The sequence below is a fragment of the Centruroides sculpturatus genome, unplaced genomic scaffold, assembly GCF_000671375.1.
Source record: "Centruroides sculpturatus isolate CEXI.00-Female unplaced genomic scaffold, Cexi_2.0 scaffold583, whole genome shotgun sequence".
Lineage (NCBI taxonomy): Eukaryota > Metazoa > Arthropoda > Arachnida > Scorpiones > Buthidae > Centruroides > Centruroides sculpturatus.
The window spans coordinates 416,004-436,970 of NW_019384800.1; the positions used below are offsets into that span (position 1 = coordinate 416,004).

A 20,967-nucleotide genomic window follows, 5' to 3' on the forward strand; every position below is an offset into this window, starting at 1 on the left:
TAATTAAATTAATGTTTTAATAATTAATTTAAAAGTATCTGGGAGAAGAATTGGCCTGATGCTGGTGGACTCAAACCTGCAGTTCCCACATACTCTATGCTCATGTTGCAAGCTATGCTTCCTGAACCTTCGTCTGATCCTTACTTCCAAAACCTATTAATTTAGATATAACTATACTCACTTACTTATGGTACCAGCTGAGTGTTACAGGCCATAAACACTGAGTTGTCTCCAGTTGGCACTGTAAATAACCTAGTATGGTTATTTCTAAATTAATAGGTTCTGGAAGGGCTAATTTTTTTTCTTCCAGAATCTTCTAAATTGATTTTTAAAACATTAATTTAATTAGCATTATTAAATTTAGCAAGAGACGGCACCTAATGTCTGCCTCTAGTGCCAAATTGCTTAGCATTTCATTAATAATATTAGAAATATAGTTCAATATAATTTGGCAATTATTTGGCTTTAACAGTATACAACAATGTACAACTTTAGTAATTTATTAACTTTAGTAATATAATTCACATCATCACAGAATTTTGGATATTGAAAACACTTGTTAATTAATTATAATTTTTTCATTTCCCAGAAATTTTAAATTACTGTTTCAGAAAAATTTTACTGTACAGTAGAGCATTGATTATCCGACCCCCAATTTGAATTTGCCAACTAGCGGACATTTGAATTTGCCAACTAGAACGGTCGGTTAACTGACCGTTCTAGTTGGCAAATTCAAATGTCCGCTAGTGATATGGCGCTACAATATTTGGCTATGTCTTGGCTACTTTAATGGTATTTTTGTGTGTTTTAGCTGGCAACATGGCTCGACCATGAAAGGGAGCCAGTATTTAAAGGAGTCTTAATTTTCTAATTTTTAACAATACAATAGCAACAATTATTATTTTAAAAAACTTTTTGTTAGGCTTAACATCGATGAAAATTCAACGCGAAGTAGGTTAATAGTGATATACAGTAGAACCTCGATTATCCGGACTAATTGGGGATGAAGGTAGTCCGGATAAGGAAAAATTTGGATAATCGAAAAAAATACTTTAATTTGTCTTTTAATGATAATACAACACATTTTCTTTTCGATGACATATCAATAATATTAAAAGTAAATACTGTATTTAAACCGTGATCAAATTTTCAAGAAACAAACATTAGTATTGAATTTGGACTACTACTGACCAATGCTAACAGACTACCTATTGTTTAAAACGCCCTCTGGTAGTGCAAGAAGACGGATTTTATAAAATAAAAAGCAGTCGAAACTGCATTTTTATGAATAAAAAGTTTGACAAACTATTTATCGTTTTATGACGAATAAAATTTTTTCATCGCATTTGTGGCTTTTAAGTAATTCATAAACCTTCGAAACGCGAGGCCCTTCAGACCGCCAGGCATAGACGGTGGCCCACGTTGCCCAGCCTTATGCCGTCCTTGGTCGTAGAAATGATGTAATTTGAATATAAATTATTTATAAATACGTATGTCAAGTTATATTTTTATTATGACACAAAATATATTTAAGAGTTTACGGCCACTGTGCCGGGAGAGACGTTGTAGAAACAAAAAAAGTTATGCATTCCATCATGTATATAAACAGTATCGTAATTTGCCAAGTGCAAATCAGCAAATTTGTAAAATTTTTGTTTATTTTGAACAATCCAGATAATCGAAAATCCGGATAATTGAGGTTCTACTGTACTAATATACTAATTACATGAGATATACTAATATACTATACTAATAATGTATTTTTACATTTTTTCGATTATCCATTTTTTCAGTTATCTGATCAACCCCAGTCCCCAATTGAGTTGGATAATCGATGCTCTACTGTAATTATAGTTTAATTTGGATCTCAAAATTGATTAATGGTAATATTTGATCAAAAATTTTTCAACTGATTTTTTTTTGTTTCTTTGTAACAGATAAAAATTATGTAATCTAGTTAAAAACAATAATTTATTTTTTACATCAATAGTGTGTTAACTGTTAATTTTATGGGCAATAACATAAAATGCTTATACAAATAACATAAAATGCTTAACATTTTTAGAAGTCACATTTGGCTTCTAAAAGTGCTGTGTTTTCATCTAATTTACTATAGTATAATTGTGTTATCATTTAAAATGGAAAAATTATCAGTTTTATATGCATATTTAATATATTACTGGAATTATGTTCTTTTTCAATTTATCAGTTGTATTAATTCTTTTGCATCAGTCTAAATTATATTATAATTTCCCAGAATAAGAATATTATCTTATTTAATAACTCTAAATATCAGAAATTATAAGAGTTTTGAGCCAATAGGTTGGACACTTTATTGGAAAAACATTTCCAGGTCAAGTTTTGACTCCTAAAGCTTTATAATGTTCGTGTTGCTTTCTTCTAATATCACATAGTTTTAATTTGTTTCCAAATACTGTATACCATGTCATAATTACAAAATTAAAAGAGAGAGTATTATTATTTTAAAATATTGAAAATCTGTAGTTTTGAATTCTTATGATTATTTTCAGAATTAATTTAAGGAAAAGAAAAGAAATATTGTGTTCTAGTTTTGCACACAATCTATAATTCTGATGAATATGCTTCCATCATGATTAGATATTGTATTAATGACATTGATAAAATATTTATTAATAAGACACACAAATTTACTTTCTTGTTGTTGTATATTCACCATTATCAAAAATTTTTAATTTCAGTTTAGATAATAAAATGTTACTTTTTTAATGCTAAACTTGTTTAATACACAATCAAATGTTTTATTTGTTAATATCTGGTTTAATATATATATATATATATATATTACTAGTATCAATAGTTGTACTATCTTAGTTAAAATAATAAAAATCTCCAAACTAATTTTACATACAATACAATTTTTGCACACAGTAAATAGAATGTGTCTAAAAATTCTATACTGCATTTTAATGGATTTTTCTGTACTCATGACAAATCCAAGTTTAAGTCTGATTTATATTCTTGATTTTCTTAAACTTTTTGGATTAGAGTTTTATTTTTCCATTTTTAAGCTGTTAGTAGTCTTCATTGTTCTTTAAATTAACAGACATGTAATAGACAGATTTGAGTTTTATGAAAAATGGCCTATTTTTTATTTCTAATGATTATTTTTATTAATTTTCTTTTTTAGTTAAATTTAGTTTAGTTAGTTTGATTATAAGGAATATAGAATAATAGTCATTTTAATCAAAGCAGTTCTTTATTCACAATTAGATAATTAGTCTGAAATATTCCACAAGTAACTGAAATTAAGTTTCAATTGAAATATAAGCTAGTTTGTTTTTTACATTATTTTAACAATATAAAGCACATTCTTGCATCTTTCTTAGTTTCATTCACAATATTTAATTGAAGTATGAAATTCTCTAATCTAATATTCTGAATAGCAAATGCAATTTGTCTAAAGTCATGATTGCTTTTAGGAAAGTATTTTTAAAATTTTTTCTTTTATATAACTATAAAAATATTACTTCAAAGCATTCCTTCAAAAATTACTTTAAAGCGTTACTTCAAAAATATTCCTTCTCACTACTACTATTATTACCAATGCTGCTCTTAACTTCAGTGTTATATTTGAGATTACATAATGAAAATAAAGTATAAGTAAAGCATTTTCAATCTATGAATTCTTGATTCACTTTGTGCTTAGAGAATATTTCAAACAGCACAAACCTTACACTGCACAAATTTTATGAGAAATGAATCATAGTGGATTTGGTTAAATCTTCAATATTTTGTAGTTCTAGTGGTCTTAATCAAACATCTTCATAGGCAAAAAAGCAAAAAATGGATAGTTTTGAGTTATCCAGTGTCCAAAATACAAAGACAGTGAGTGTAATTCACACACACATTATGAAGCCTCAAATCTTTTTCATTTTAAAATGTAAAATGATATGTCCCACACAGTTTCTTTTTGACACATGTCTTGGCAGAGTACTATCTTGTGAAAAGATGCCCAAGCATACTGTAGCTACTAGTGTGGTATGAATCCAAATGACGCGAAAATCAGATAATGTGCCAAACATCAATAACATTTAAAAACATATTTTTAAACAAAATCTGTGAAGAATATTAATTTTGAATAGAAGTTTGAGTGTTTATTGTAAATTATCAGGTGATCTAAACCTGTAAATAAAATAGTGTGGCAAGGATAATTTGTACATTTAATTTTTTTAATGTATGCATATTCATTTATTTAGAGACATTACAAAAAAATAACATGATTGAAATTATTGTTATGATATACATAATGATAATTTCTATTGTCAATGTCTTCTAATCCAGTTCCACTTTTAATATAGCAATTTTGAATTTTGCCAGCATTATTTCTGATTACAGTGGGAAATTCATCACCAGAAACCTTAAAACTATTTTCTATTACTAAATGAGCTGACATTCTTAAACAGGCTTGCTGATGGTGGAATTATGGTACATCTTATACTATAGCTGCAAGGTTTCTACACATTTCTTACCTGTTTGGTAAGACAGAGAACATAGGATGTTTAAAGATGACCTGTTTCCAATAGTAGTGTGTACCTTTTTCTTAAAATAAAAAAAATAATGTGTACATTTGGTGTGAAATGTATAATTGTTTAGTGTGTGAATTCTTTCAAGTTTCATAAATGTGCAAAATTATACAGTTGATAAGGTTTAAAAAGTTTAATTTAAATGTAATATTATATAGAATTTTCAATTATAGATAAATACTCTAAGTATATAATAGTATTTAAAAAATTGCATGAAATTCTGACTGTTCTGGCCTCCATTTCTAATTGGAAGCTGGATTGAGTTTTCAAAAGAAAAAATAAATGAAATTTTTAGTGTGAATTATTAAACTAAAAATAACAGTAGTAATGCTTTGGGGGGAAAAAATGTAGAATGTAAAGAATCAATACATAATTTAATTCCTTTAATTTAAGAAACTTCAGTACAGTATTTAAAATCTATAATGAATAGAGAGGTTGCAGTCAAAGTTTTCATCTCTAAAACGCGAACGTTGAGCGTCGCCATCTTGTAAGCCTAGAAGTTTGACAGTGAAGTTTGGAACGTTGAGCATGATTCCAATGACATTCCAAATACCGTTGTCAAACTTCTAGGCTTACAAGATGGCGGTGCTCAATGTTTGTGTTTTAGAGATGAATACTTTCGCTTCAACCGCTCTACTATGTCCAAAAATTTTTTATGAAAAATATGCAACTATTGAAAACTAGCAAACTTTAATTGCAATTAATGAAGTTTTTAATATTAAAATCATGTTTATTAAATTATATTGATGATATCATTTACTGTAAAGACATTTACAGCTATGTAAATACTTGGTTGTTTTTAATAAGAATTATTATTATTTATATCAACAGCAGTTATATTAAGGATTTTTGATTTTGAAAATTAAAACTATTTTAATTTATAATTATATTAAATTTAATATTTATGATTTTAGGATTTATTCTAATAAATGAAAAAAAAAACTTGCATAATATTTGAAAACCATATATTCCAAATTATGTATTGCTTCTGTATCAAGAATTAGAATTTATATTTATATATAATTAATTAGCATAATAGTTGTTAAGTATTGATATAAATATGAATTAATAATTGATTTGCATGTTAATAATTATTGTTGAATTGTTGCTTGATGTTGCATGTTTCCTGCATCTGTTGCCTATAATTGTTTGCTAAATTCACGTTAATTTCATTTAATTCTTTATATTTCTCACTTTCTTTACCAATTAAGAACCCTCTCCTGATAAAGTCATTCTCCTGACTTCTTTTTCAGCATGTACACTTGGATCAGGCAAAAGTTTGTCATCGGATTGTCCTCTTTCTGCTAGCAATGGTAGTGTAAATTTGTATTGAAACTATTAGAATAGAGATCAACAGATTTTTCTGAACAAACTGAAGAGTTTCAAAATAATTGAAAATTTATCATAGCAGAAGTTTTTAAAATTTTAATTTTGAGAACAAATATAAAATTTTTGTTTGTAAAGCAATATCTGTTGATTTTATTAATTTATGCTAAACTGGAAAAGTTTTCAAAAGGTTTATTGTATAAACCTATTGTTTTATTTATTAATGTTGTAGCAATTATTAGAAATATTATCATAAAATTGTCTGTTATAAAAAATTGCAATAAATTCTTTTCCAGTTTTAGCATTTTAGAATTTTATATGTTATCTTTCATTTATCTATAATTTATAAGTTTCCTACTATATATCTGTTTTTATATGCGATGTGTTGCTATTTTCCTTTAAAGCATTGTGTGTAATGTGTTGTGTTAGATTTTTATTTTTTATCTGCTTTCCAGTGAATTGCTTGAATATATCTTTACATCAAAATCATTGTTGCAATTTTAGAAGTTTCTTAATAAACCTTTGACATCAACCATGTTTATTTTCCAAAGTTACATTTTCAGGAAACAGCAAAAAAATAAGGTATGACATTAATTTCTATAATAATTGTTAAAACTAATTACTAATAATTACTTTCCAGTTTTTTCTTAAATGGAAAATTATTTAAGAAATTTTATTAAGTAAGGAATTAGTCTTTGTTTTTTTTTTAATTAAAAATTTTAAGTATGATTTTAAAAACAAAATTTTACATGACTTTTTTTATTTTTAATTTAGTATCATCGTGAATTGTGAATGAACAAATATGGAAAATTATCAAGATCATTTGTTGAAGGTTTTTTGATAAACATGATATTTAAAGAAGCAATTATAAACAGATATTTTTTTATTAAAAAATCTTGAATTATAAATCAGATTTTATGCTGATGTACAAGTTCTTTCAAAAGAACTTTGATATTAACATCATTATAATGGTTTTCTTTTGAGTTACTGTTTGATAACTATGAAATATCCAGCTTCCAATAAAGATTTTTATACCAATTTAAAAAAGTCATGTTTTAATAAATATTCAAATAGTTTCTTTTATGTGCTGTTAATCACCAACAATATTATGTTCTTTTAGGCATATTTATTATATAGTCATCAATATAATGTTATGTTATTTTGTTGTTGTTATTTTACTTCAATATTACTTTTTTCTAGAAAAAAAATTATGAAAATGTTTACTAAATATTCAAATATATTCTTTCAAAATCTTAAATATTTCTTAAATAATCTACTAATTATTAACAAATATTAAGAGTAATTTCTAGCCTAATAATACTTTTGTAAGTTTGGTTTCATGTTTTTAAGTAGTAAAAATTTTAGATAACATCATATTAAAAGACATTTTTTTTTTAAAAAAACAATAATAATTATAAGATAAATATAATTGAAATTGACCAATAATTTGTATTTGTCTTATTTGTTTACTGAAATTATCTTATGGGCACTGTTTTAAAATTTTCTTTAGGTCCAAATGGAAATTATGTTAATATAAATTATAGATGTGCAATGTGGGATTTGGTTAAAAACAAAAAGATAGCCATTTTGTTTACATAACATTTACGATAAAGTAGATTTTTATCTATATTTCTTTAAACAATCAAATTACAAATAGTCTTCTATAGATACAAATCATATGAAATGTGTCATATTTGTTTACATTGTTATAAAATGTGAACAAATAGCAGATTAATTCTATTTCTAGCTGAGTGATGAAATAAACTCATAGATCATAGAATAATAATTTAAATGTACATATACCATATTACTCGCTTTCAGAATCAAATGGAAATAAGTTAATCAACTAATTATTTTCAGGCAATGTTTTAACAGTTATAAGTATAAGCTGATATAGTGAATTTATTCTAGTACTCATGATTTAATATTTATTATTATTAATATTTTAATGGAATGTGACATCCAATAATTTAGATATTATTTTGCTTCCAATAGATAGGTAAACTCTTGCTTACTGTGCAAATGCATTGTAAGCAGGAGTTGCTGATTATAAATAATTTTAGACTTATCTAGAAGGAAAGATTGATCTGAAGCAGGACTCTAATTATTAAATTAAATACAAGATGGCAACCTAACTGCTTACATTTTAGTTCAAATTACTGTATATAATATTTATATAGTTCATTAGCCAAGTTCTAGCACTATAATTAATCTTGTGATATCATTCAATTTATTTCTGTAATGTAGGCTTGGTATTTCTCTATGAAAAGTTATTTATACAATTTCATTATCATAATTAACTTTTATACTTCATTAACTGAAAGAATAAAAATAGATATTTGTTTTGTGCTTATTCTACAGAAAAAATGACTTATAAAAACTAAAAGGATTTAATAGAAGAAAATTTATTGTAAACACACTCTTTGACTTTATTTAAACAATATTCAGAAAGAAAAGATAGTCATTTTGTCTTGAATTGAACTTAATATAAATTATGTATGATGTACTGTACATTATGCTAACTTCTATTTTATATGTACAGTACATGTAGATTTATTGTTTAATCTACACCCATGTAAAATATGCAAAATTTAGCAATAAATAAAATCTAAGAATATTTTTAGGTCTATCAAAGCCTTTGGGGCTTTGCTAAAAATATTTTTTAATCTAAAAATTTTCTGAATCAGTTTGATTTGTGGATCATAGGAATATGAGTCAAGTAAAAGAATTAAGAGTCAAATTTTAAAAAAAGTTGTTTTCTGATAATTTTTGATTTTATATAACCAAATACTGTACATATTTATGATTGAATTTGATCCTGATTGCTTACTTGCAACAATACAATCTTAAAGTGTAATAGATGAGAATGTTACAAAATAATGAAAAAATAATAATTTCTGACTTTCTGTTTTTCATACAAAACTATTGAAAAATTTGAATGTATTTTAAAACTGAAAAATTGATGGACTATTTAAGGTGATTGCCATTAATGTTTTTAGATCATCTTCTCTTTCAAGCAGCCTTGTTGAGAGCATTTTCTCCAATTTGCTGCACTAAATACTCTCACATGAAATGAAACTCAGTTCAGTGGTAAAACTAGGATACAAGTGCAGTTTAGTGTAACAATGCATTTATTTATTATGGTTTCAAATTCATTTAAGCTAGTAAATTTTAATTTATTTACATTTTTACAAAATTTTATAAATATTAATTATAAAATATCTTAAATTATTTTTCATTCCTGCTAGTTATTTTGCTGTGTCAATTTTCCAAATTAATCTGTTTCTAGAGGTTGTTCATTATGTTAAATACCTTTAATTACTTAATAAAATAAAAACATTAAACAAAATTAAAAGACTAATTGTCTTAATTTAATGAAACTACTGATAGGTAAAAGCTTATTAACAATAAGTATGCATACTACTATACATTAAACTATTTATTAGAAAAAAACAGTAGTCCAAAAAGTCATTCAAATGATAAAACAAAGTTGTAAAATCTGTCCTTTGGAGACTCAAAAGTGGCCCAGTTTACAATTTTTTGTATAATCTACCAATCTGTGTGTTCAGCTATTGGCCATACTACTGATATATAGATGAAAGATTGGTCATGCACATTTGTTATAGCAATCATTCATAAATTGGAAATGCCTGCACTTTATGGTGTTGGAAAATATTGAGACAGATTTGATTATAGTGAAATTTTATGAATCAAAATTTCAGAATTCCTAGAGAATAAAATATAAGCATTGAACTATATGTACAGTACAGTACAGTATATAGAAATTAAACTTTTTCTATCACTTAAAAAACAGAAGTATCTTTTACCTTATTTTAAAAATATAGATATGCTGAATATATTTTTCTTACTTATTACTAGTAGTGTTAAAATTAACATGGTTTATATATTCTAAAAATGCTTTTGTACTCTAAAAAGCTATAATTATCTTAAAATGTATTTTAAGATATTATTTCAAAATTTCAAATCAATGCTTAAACTATAAAGTACTAGTTTCTAAAAAAATTGATAATGAATAAATTTATGACATAGTATTAATTTTTGTTGTACAGTCGACCCCCGTATAAGATCATTGATTATTCCGTTTTATATGAATTCCATGTTGTACAAGTCACTTAAATTTTACAAATAGGTGAGCCGTTCACAGCCCGGTACACGTATTTGTAAAATCTAAGTGACTCGTACAACATGGAATTCATATAAAACGGAATAATCAATGATCTTATACGGGNTTTATGAATCAAAATTTCAGAATTCCTAGAGAATAAAATATAAGCATTGAACTATATGTACAGTACAGTACAGTATATAGAAATTAAACTTTTTCTATCACTTAAAAAACAGAAGTATCTTTTACCTTATTTTAAAAATATAGATATGCTGAATATATTTTTCTTACTTATTACTAGTAGTGTTAAAATTAACATGGTTTATATATTCTAAAAATGCTTTTGTACTCTAAAAAGCTATAATTATCTTAAAATGTATTTTAAGATATTATTTCAAAATTTCAAATCAATGCTTAAACTATAAAGTACTAGTTTCTAAAAAAATTGATAATGAATAAATTTATGACATAGTATTAATTTTTGTTGTATTATACTGCTAAAATTAGATTAGATTTTTTTACACATTAAACTGAAATAAATTTAATATAAAATTTTTTGAAGTAAAGTTGTTTATACAAATATATATAGGTATGTTTGTAGAATAAACTTGTAAATTTTTAAAAACCAAGAAATAGAATTTGCAATATTTTTTAATGTTAGAAGTTTATTTTTTATTTAAAAAATGGTATAGTAAATTTTTATTCATAATTAGTGAATTTTATAATAAAATTAATTATATTTATTACATTGCTATACATCATGCTGTAATTCAAGTAATACAGGATTCAATCACTATTGTTTATTAACAATTTATGTATAAATTGCATAATTTTTTAACCTACATCTTAAAAATTTTAAAAATATAATCTTTGTAATTCTGTATTGTAAAATTAATTTTCAGAATAAAAAGAAAATGTATAGTTTTTGTTTCTAAATGCAAATTGTATAAATATTCAATAAATAAATGTATTGGTTATAATTATTTGCTTTTTGTCCTATATTTTATATAATCTTAATAGCTATTTTTAATTTGCTATAAATTCTAAGGAATTATCAGACCACAGTTTTCAATTGGAAAGTTCACTGAGATTTTATTAAACCAATATGTACATTGAAAACTGTGGTCCGATAAGTTCTTAAAATTTATAGCAAATTAAAAATAGCTATTCAGAAGATTAAATTTATTGGTGTTTTTCAATTTAATGAATGTAAATTTTTATATATTAAAATTTTAGTTATAAGTAAAAATTGAAATTTTTTTTCGTTGAATTATAATAAATATTCATTTATTTTCATATATTTCATTAATTTGCTGTAATTAGATTTAATTTATTATATTTTCAGGACAGAAAAGTATTCATCATAATTGTTTTATTGTATTTGTTCTTAAAATGCCAACTTCCATTAAGTAATATTTTATTTATTATTATTGCTATTAATACTTTATTTTGCCTTTCCAGGAATATAAAAATTATATCAGATTTAAAATTTCTTTTGACAGTAATATTATAACTGGATAGAAATTATATAGTGAACTTTTGGTTATCAAGAAAAAACAATAAAAGGATATCAAAATAACATAATTTCCAATGAGTTTATTAGCTACATAAAAAAAAGTAATAATAACAACAAAGCACTTCAAAAATGTTAGAAAATACATAACATTGAATTATTTTATTTACTTTTTAATATGATGTAAGCAGCTGCAGTCTGCTTATGTAATGTAAATTTTTGATATGAAAGTGGCATACTTTATTTTAGTTATTACTTTAATATATATATATATAATCATATATGAATAATATACAACTTGAACAGTTTTAATGGTCTTATAGTAGGTTTTGATTATCAAATTGATCAAAGGTATTGATTATAGTAGGCTTCAGAATAATAATAAAATGGAATCAAAGAAGTGTGATAAGATAGTCTTGTCTTATTTTACTTCTTATTGAACTTCTTTGATTCCATTTTCTTTATATTCTGAATGTAGATAATCCAAACCTACTATAAAAATATTTAAACTATTCAAGTATATTGTACAGTACATATATATATTTTGTCTAAAAATTCTATACTGCATTTTAATGGATTTTTCTGTACTCATGACAAATCCAAGTTTAAGTCTGATTTATATTCTTGATTTTCTTAAACTTTTTGGATTAGAGTTTTATTTTTCCATTTTTAAGCTGTTAGTAGTCTTCATTGTTCTTTAAATTAACAGACATGTAATAGACAGATTTGAGTTTTATGAAAAATGGCCTATTTTTTATTTCTAATGATTATTTTTATTAATTTTCTTTTTTAGTTAAATTTAGTTTAGTTAGTTTGATTATAAGGAATATAGAATAATAGTCATTTTAATCAAAGCAGTTCTTTATTCACAATTAGATAATTAGTCTGAAATATTCCACAAGTAACTGAAATTAAGTTTCAATTGAAATATAAGGTAGTTTGTTTTTTACATTATTTTAACAATATAAAGCACATTCTTGCATCTTTCTTAGTTTCATTCACAATATTTAATTGAAGTATGAAATTCTCTAATCTAATATTCTGAATAGCAAATGCAATTTGTCTAAAGTCATGATTGCTTTTAGGAAAGTATTTTTAAAATTTTTTCTTTTATATAACTATAAAAATATTACTTCAAAGCATTCCTTCAAAAATTACTTTAAAGCGTTACTTCAAAAATATTCCTTCTCACTACTACTATTATTACCAATGCTGCTCTTAACTTCAGTGTTATATTTGAGATTACATAATGAAAATAAAGTATAAGTAAAGCATTTTCAATCTATGAATNCTTAATGAATCTTGACTTGGAATTTAATTTGTTTTAGATAATATTAAAAATAACTTACTTTACTTTGATTTATGACACAATATTTAAAACTGAAAATTAGCAAACTGACTTCTTCCTTGGATCTTAATATTTTTAATCAGTTTAGTACTTCTAAAAAATAAATCTCATCTTTTGAAGATGTGGGAATTGACTTCTTTAAAATATAAATAAATTTTTAATTTATTTTTCTAGGAGTACTACCTTTAAAAACTGATTAACAGTAAGACCCAAACAATAATCTACAGGTTTATGTAATCATTTATAAAAATAATTAAGTTAACATTGAGATTGCTTGAAAGAACATTGTTCACCTGAAAAAATGTTTTATAAGATGGTTTTGTGTTGTGTTTCATTGCAGTTATTAGTTAACTGATTATTATATTAAGTAAATTAGACAGACAATATCAGACAAAACTAATTATTTACATTGTATTCTAACTATTAATTTTATTAAAGTTATGTTTAATTTCCATTGACAAGACTTTAGGCTATTGTCTAATTTAAATTTTTATAGTAATTACATAGCAAAAACAAATGAAAAAATAAATATGTATATATTAAACAACCCAAAGCCTTACACACACACACACACACACACACACACACACACACACAAACACAAACAAACAAACAATTGCCTTAAATACTCGGGTTATAAATCTGCTAATTTTAATAATACTAAGTAATTTGCTACTAGTGATACTTTAGATAAGAGATGACGCCTAATGTCTACCTCTAGTAGCAAATTACTTAGTATTAATTATTAAATTAGGAGATTTATAGCTTGAGTATTTAAGGCGATTGTTTGGTTATGTATCTAAATATGTATACTATTTGCTATATCAAATTCAAATGTAAATTCATTAAAACATAAGTAAATCCAATTAAACATTTTGAGAATATTTGTTTTCAGAAAACAAATCATAATTTCTTACTAATGAAACGGTAACCATATCATAGTAATTATAAAAAACAACTAAAAGTCTGGTTACCAAACAGATCATTTAATTAGTTAAAAGTTTACATTACATACATTACACTTTAAAAAAGCATACTATTTTATAAAATTTTAACTTATCAAGCACATATAAGTTTTTATTGTTGGATTTAGTGACCTTGGTTTATAAGGAAGTTTTGGAATTCTCAAAAAACTATAGTAAAAAATTTTAACAATTGCTGTTTACAGAACTTAATTTTTTTATTATTATTATTTTTTTTTTTTTGTCTTTTAAATATGCTTGATGGGTAACAAATAAAAAGTTACATGGATAGATATCTTCAGTTTAACTGAAATATTTATTGTTATATTAAAATAGTAACACCAATATTTGCATAAATGAAATACTGAAATTCAAGAATGATAATTCTTCTAACAACTTTTGTTTTGCTTTTGTTACATGTTATTATTACACTCAATTCAGTGCACAAATAAACTCTCTAGTTGTTTATGTAAAAATACTTCCATATTGTCTATACCTACATCTTAAAAATTTTAAAAATATAATCTTTGTAATTCTGTATTGTAAAATTAATTTTCAGAATAAAAAGAAAATGTATAGTTTTTGTTTCTAAATGCAAATTGTATAAATATTCAATAAATAAATGTATTGGTTATAATTATTTGCTTTTTGTCCTATATTTTATATAATCTTAATAGCTATTTTTAATTTGCTATAAATTCTAAGGAATTATCAGACCACAGTTTTCAATTGGAAAGTTCACTGAGATTTTATTAAACCAATATGTACATTGAAAACTGTGGTCCGATAAGTTCTTAAAATTTATAGCAAATTAAAAATAGCTATTCAGAAGATTAAATTTATTGGTGTTTTTCAATTTAATGAATGTAAATTTTTATATATTAAAATTTTAGTTATAAGTAAAAATTGAAATTTTTTTTCGTTGAATTATAATAAATATTCATTTATTTTCATATATTTCATTAATTTGCTGTAATTAGATTTAATTTATTATATTTTCAGGACAGAAAAGTATTCATCATAATTGTTTTATTGTATTTGTTCTTAAAATGCCAACTTCCATTAAGTAATATTTTATTTATTATTATTGCTATTAATACTTTATTTTGCCTTTCCAGGAATATAAAAATTATATCAGATTTAAAATTTCTTTTGACAGTAATATTATAACTGGATAGAAATTATATAGTGAACTTTTGGTTATCAAGAAAAAACAATAAAAGGATATCAAAATAACATAATTTCCAATGAGTTTATTAGCTACATAAAAAAAAGTAATAATAACAACAAAGCACTTCAAAAATGTTAGAAAATACATAACATTGAATTATTTTATTTACTTTTTAATATGATGTAAGCAGTTGCAGTCTGCTTATGTAATGTAAATTTTTGATATGAAAGTGGCATACTTTATTTTAGTTATTACTTTAATATATATATATATAATCATATATGAATAATATACAACTTGAACAGTTTTAATGGTCTTATAGNGTATATTCTGTTGTGAAGCTCTAAATATATGCTGCATAGTCAGGAAATTCTTAAACACAGATAATACACAAACAACACATAAAACATTTTTATCTTTAGATATATATATATATATATATAGGATATAAGGAATAAGAAAATTCTATGCATTTACAGTTGGATTTTAATTGTGTCAAGATAAAAATTCAGTCAAAACAAAATGCTCAATAGAATAATGTCATTAAAATTTTTGAGTAACAGGAAGTATGTGGATATATTTATTTTCTTTGAATATTCGTTTATATTTTCATTTATATTTTAGTAAAAGTTTGACATCAAAAAAAATTTGATTTGTTTATGAATAATTTATGAAAGCAAATGTAAAAACATCCTCCTGATTCTTTGAATATTTAATATCTCTGTGATCAGTATGAATATCCTAATTAACAAATATGAATTCTATATAAACATATTAGATATCAACATTAATTTAAAAGATTTTTAGTGTTTTTTTTTAAGTTGTAATAATAATATTATTTTATGATAAATTTTAAAGAAGTCTGCATGAGCCAAAATATGTTAGATCAAGTAATTACACTTGTGCATACACACTATTGTAAGAAAATTTCCGAGTATTTAATATTTCAACTTTACATTGATAATAATTTAAATTAAGATCATTTAGTTGTTTTAATTCTAAGTGTATCAATGAAATTGTTCACTAACAACAATAGCATGTAAGAAAAACTTATTGAAATTTAGTGATAACATTTTAAATTTCTCAATGAATACAACTAAAACCATCTCATACTATATTTTTTTCCCATATTTTTTCCCATAACAATATCAATTTTTATATCATTCAGTTGAGAAGTTATCAATATTGTGATATTGTCTTTAACAGATGTAAGCAAGATAAAAAAAATTGAATATATTACAGAATAAATAAGTCATAAATACAAGAAAATACAGGTTGCAAACTTCTAATATAAACTGACTACTAATGTCAATATAACCAAAAAGCAAATATGATTTATCAAAAGCTTGAACACAAACTACTAAATACCCAGCAGCAGCACTTACAGACTATAAAGAAAGAGGTACATACTATAAAAAAGGACATCATACATTATGCAAAAAGTTTCAAACTATACGATTCAATGTTGAATCAGTGCTCTCATAAGATGACGCTTGTTGCACTTGGGCCTAACATGTCCTTACAAATAATGCTTATTTTTGGTCAACATATGATGAACAAATAACTATATAAAAATAATTGCATGTAACAATGGACAAATATTCTTCATTAACTTCTTTTATATTTTCAGAATAGACTAGAAGTCATGAATTTTCTGTTTCTTGATCATTGAATTTGAGGTCCCCTTGTGATTATGAAAGGGGACAACCCAGACAAAATCAGGGGACATGTGCTCCAATGCATAGGTACTCCAATACCTGATATCCAGGAATTACATTACAAATATATACTTAAATTAATTAAGACAGTTATAGAAAAAATACAAAATATACAGTAGCTCCTCTACTTACAAAGAGGTTAGGTTTCCAAGGTTTTGTCGTAAGTTGAAAACAAACATAGAAGTACATTAACAATACATAGTTACTTGTATAAAAGTGTTTGATCTTTCAATTACTTAATAGAATTCATTTTGCTTATTTACCCACTTGCTACTGCTTAGTAGCAAGTGTTTCAATAGTTTTTTATCTAATTTACTTTGTTTTATAATTTCAAACTTTTGTTTGAAATTGCAATAGTTGCAATAGTTTGAAAATGCAAAAAAACACCATTACTCCATTGTTCATTGTTATTAACTTCAATGCCACTTCATCAGCAGCAGTGGAACCTCAAAATGCATGAGAAAACAAAAAATGACAGTACACAATAGAAATAAAAAAGTTTTAATAAATAATTAATGTGGATTTATTTATTAATGACCAAAGACTGACTTCAATTCCACCCAAGATTAGCACGAGAACTTCAGAATTTTCATAAAATTGAATTTTATGTATGGTTAAATTGTTCATAAGTCTCAAAGTTCATAAGTTGAATGTTTGTAAGTAGGAGAGCTCTAGTATTTTGCCCAATCTGTAATTACAGACAAAATACATCACAACAGACTAAATATCATCTTCATTGACTAACAAAACAAAATAATCTACAATACTGTACATCTTAGATATTGTTGTTTCAAACACATAAAATATATATACATGTAAAAATATTAGTATGTTGTATGTGATATTATGTCAATAGTCCTTTCTTGCAATAAGTATCATAAGTATCTTATTCATTTTCCACAGATTCTTTTTACCAATTTCATAAGCAAGTTTGAGTATCTACTAATTTTTTTGACTTTTATGTAGTGTATATTCTGTTGTGAAGCTCTAAATATATGCTGCATAGTCAGGAAATTCTTAAACACAGATAATACACAAACAACACATAAAACATTTTTATCTGTAGCTATGCTCTGAATTTGGTCTGTTATATTGTAGTACTAGGCACCAGTATATATGCTGTGTATGAAACAAACACTACCAAGACAATAATAATAAATATATAAATACATGTGTATTAAGAGATAATTCAAAAAATTTCCAAACTATGGGATTTAAATTTGTTTTAATTACTGTCTCCACTATTTTAAAAAAGCAGTTCCTGGAATTCTTTTAAACTATTTACTAGAGTAAAAGTATCCTGACAGCCATTATCTTTTGAGCTGGATTTTTAGTTTTTAATAATAAAATCCCAATGAGCAATATTGAGTGAATATGGAGATCATGACAACTATTTTGTTGTTTTGATCTCCATACTACTAAAAGTTGCTGTTTGATTTAAAAGAAGCTGAATTTAATTGATTGATGAAATACAAAAATTTATTAGCTGAGATGGCTAAGACTTGATACATGATATCTATATGAATTGTATTCTAAGGATTTGTTGGATCATATGGCCTAGATATGTTAGATTTCATTCTTACTGTTTGACTGCTTCATTACAGGCTTAACTGAACCTCTGTAATGAAGATGGTAAAAGCATCTTTAGTACAAGATTGAAGAAATTTTTAAGAAATGTTGAACTGACAATAACAAATCTTATAGAACTGCACAAGTTATGAAATCAGCACTGCAAATTTATTTTGTAGAATGTTTTCTGTCTACATCTTGTGCTATAAAATTTCTACATTGAATTCAATGATTGATACCTCTTAGTGAATTATTTAAACAATTCTTCCATTGTTTAAAAAAAATGTTACTTTCTAGGCACTATCACAGATACATCCAGCTTTAATTTCTCCTTATGTAAACCTGTAAAAAGATATTTAAAATTTAAAGATAACTTAAATATGCATATGTATATTATTTATTTTGTTTTGGCTCCCAATATTTAGTCTTATTGCAGGGCAAAAGTTTCATTGCAAATCATTTCAAATTGTTTAAAAGTTAGCAATTTGATGAAAATATCAAAAGTTTCTGAAGTTGTCAAGTATTTGTAAACCTCAGGTAACTTGTAGTTTCTTTTAATGGGAACCGAAAATAAATTACTTGAACACTGACTGCACATATGTTTCAATTCTGTGCAATCTAAGAAATTTTTGAGTGTATTGTACATATACTAGTATTATAAACATTATGGATTTGTATTCTGCTATAAAAACTTTGATGTCTTTTTTAATTATAATAAATCCATCTTATATATACTGAAAAAATTTTCATTGTAGTGAGTATACATAGAATTTTCTATCATTGGCTTGAGAAAAGATGGATTAAATGGACCACATCTTTTAGTATTAATTTGTTTTAAATTTAGGTACTATTATGCAATGACTTTTATTATCACAATTATCATCCATAAGTAGTTATTTGATAGAAGTTGTAATCTCTCAAATAAACCCATAATCAGATAGGAATGGACATCCTCTGAAATGCAAGTCTGCATTACCCTACTTTTTAGATAAATGCTACATGACCTGATTCGTTTAGGCATCTTTTCTGTAATAGTATAATTAAATTTATTCATATCTTTTTAGAAGAGTTATTTTTTGAATTAGCTACCTGATTCTTATCATGAGATATTTATTATTTTATTCTGTTTTCATATATATATTCTAAGAAGTAAAAATTACAACATTTCAATATTAATTGTCATTGAATTCTTGCTGTAGTAAATTTTATTCAACAGATGATAAGAAAAAATGATTGTAAAACTGCAACTAGTGGTATGATGTACTGAAACCTCTCCATCGTACTGAAGAGTTTTTAGTGAACTTAATTTATTAAAATAATATTCCTAAGCTTATCACATGTGTATATATATATTTACATGTTAGTTGTAACATGCAAGTAAGTATATTCGGCATAGTGATTGAATGATATACAAAATGTGCAAATACCTGTTACTCAAATACTTGATTTACTTTGTTGTACTGGTGGAAGATTAATTTTTTTCTAGATTTATTTCATATCTTTTATAAATGACGAGTTGAATTATGTTTCTCTAATATTCTGATGATAGTTTTCTGTTTCATCATCTCAATTGTTATAATTTGTCTTTTCAACATTTTTTAATTTTTGATATTACATATTATAAACAGGCAGTTGATCAAGTTGGAGCTACTGCAACAGTTATATATGTTCCTGCACCTGGTGCTGCCAAAGCTGTTTTAGAAGCTATGGAAGCAGAAGTGCCATTGATAGTTTGTATAACAGAAGGTATACCACAGCAAGATATGGTTAGAGTCAAGTATGCTTTAACTCGACAAAACAAATCTCGTTTAATTGGGCCAAATTGTCCAGGCATTATTAAGGTATATTAAATTTTCTAATTTAAGATAAATTACATTAGTTATTAGTTATTAGCATTATTATTAGTAATGCTGCTTCATTAATGGATTGTATTTAAAAAGTAAAACTTAACAAAAACTATATATAACATAATTTAATTTTTGCAATTTACATTCATGCTAATACTGAAGATCTCTTAATGAGAAGTTAATGTAAGAAACTCAAATTCCAAATGCTTTGTCCAAAGTCTCTATTGAGAAAGATTAATCTTTTGAATAGTTCAATCAAAACAGATAAATTTCTTTTTAAAAATTGTTGCATATGCAAAAGTATTTAGGTTGATTTTAATAAAATAAGTAACCTTAAATGCTCTTTCATTGCATAGTGAATTATGGTCACACTTTTAATAAGATAGCTTCAACTAAAAATATTTATTGGATGTTTTAAGGAGAGTAAATAATTTGATTTTATCTCATAATATTAAAGTAATCNATTGCATTTATATTAAAACAGACTTAATTTTAATTAAATTTGACAAGTATTACTAAATTATGGAAAATTATAAAATATTTGTAGGTCACACTATAATAAGAATTTATGATTTTCATTTCAACATTGATGAAGTTATAAGTATATTTGTAATAATTCCATTATATCTGCCCATAGAAATTTTCTGATGATGTACCTTTGACACAGTCCATTATGTTTCTGAATATTGTGTAAAATATGTTTTCATTTCAAAATTTCAATAGTTATTGACAGCATCAATAAGTATTGATGCTGTCAATAACTATGCTAAGGATATCAAACAAAAGAATCATATGGAATGTTCAGCAGTTATATCATTCTTT

General features: G+C 24.6%; 1 protein-coding gene across 5 annotated transcripts in view; it reads left to right on the top strand.

Moving 5' to 3' along the window:
- LOC111629527 overlaps positions 1-7,025 on the top strand; it is a 188,529-nt gene extending 181,504 nt beyond the window's left edge. For 3 of the 5 annotated variants that reach the window (XR_002757351.1, XM_023373448.1, XM_023373445.1), the window contains 3 exons: positions 5,819-5,878; positions 6,347-6,473; positions 6,666-7,025. Coding sequence is in view for 4 of the 5 variants with exons in the window: in XM_023373448.1 (XP_023229216.1) it covers positions 5,819-5,878; positions 6,347-6,417 (131 nt within the window). In the remaining variant the exon portion in view is untranslated. The remainder of the gene's footprint in view (positions 1-5,818; positions 5,879-6,346; positions 6,474-6,665) is intronic. The other 2 variants (XM_023373447.1, XM_023373446.1) reach the window with 2 other exon arrangements.
- Positions 7,026-20,967: the final 13,942 nt, after the last annotated feature.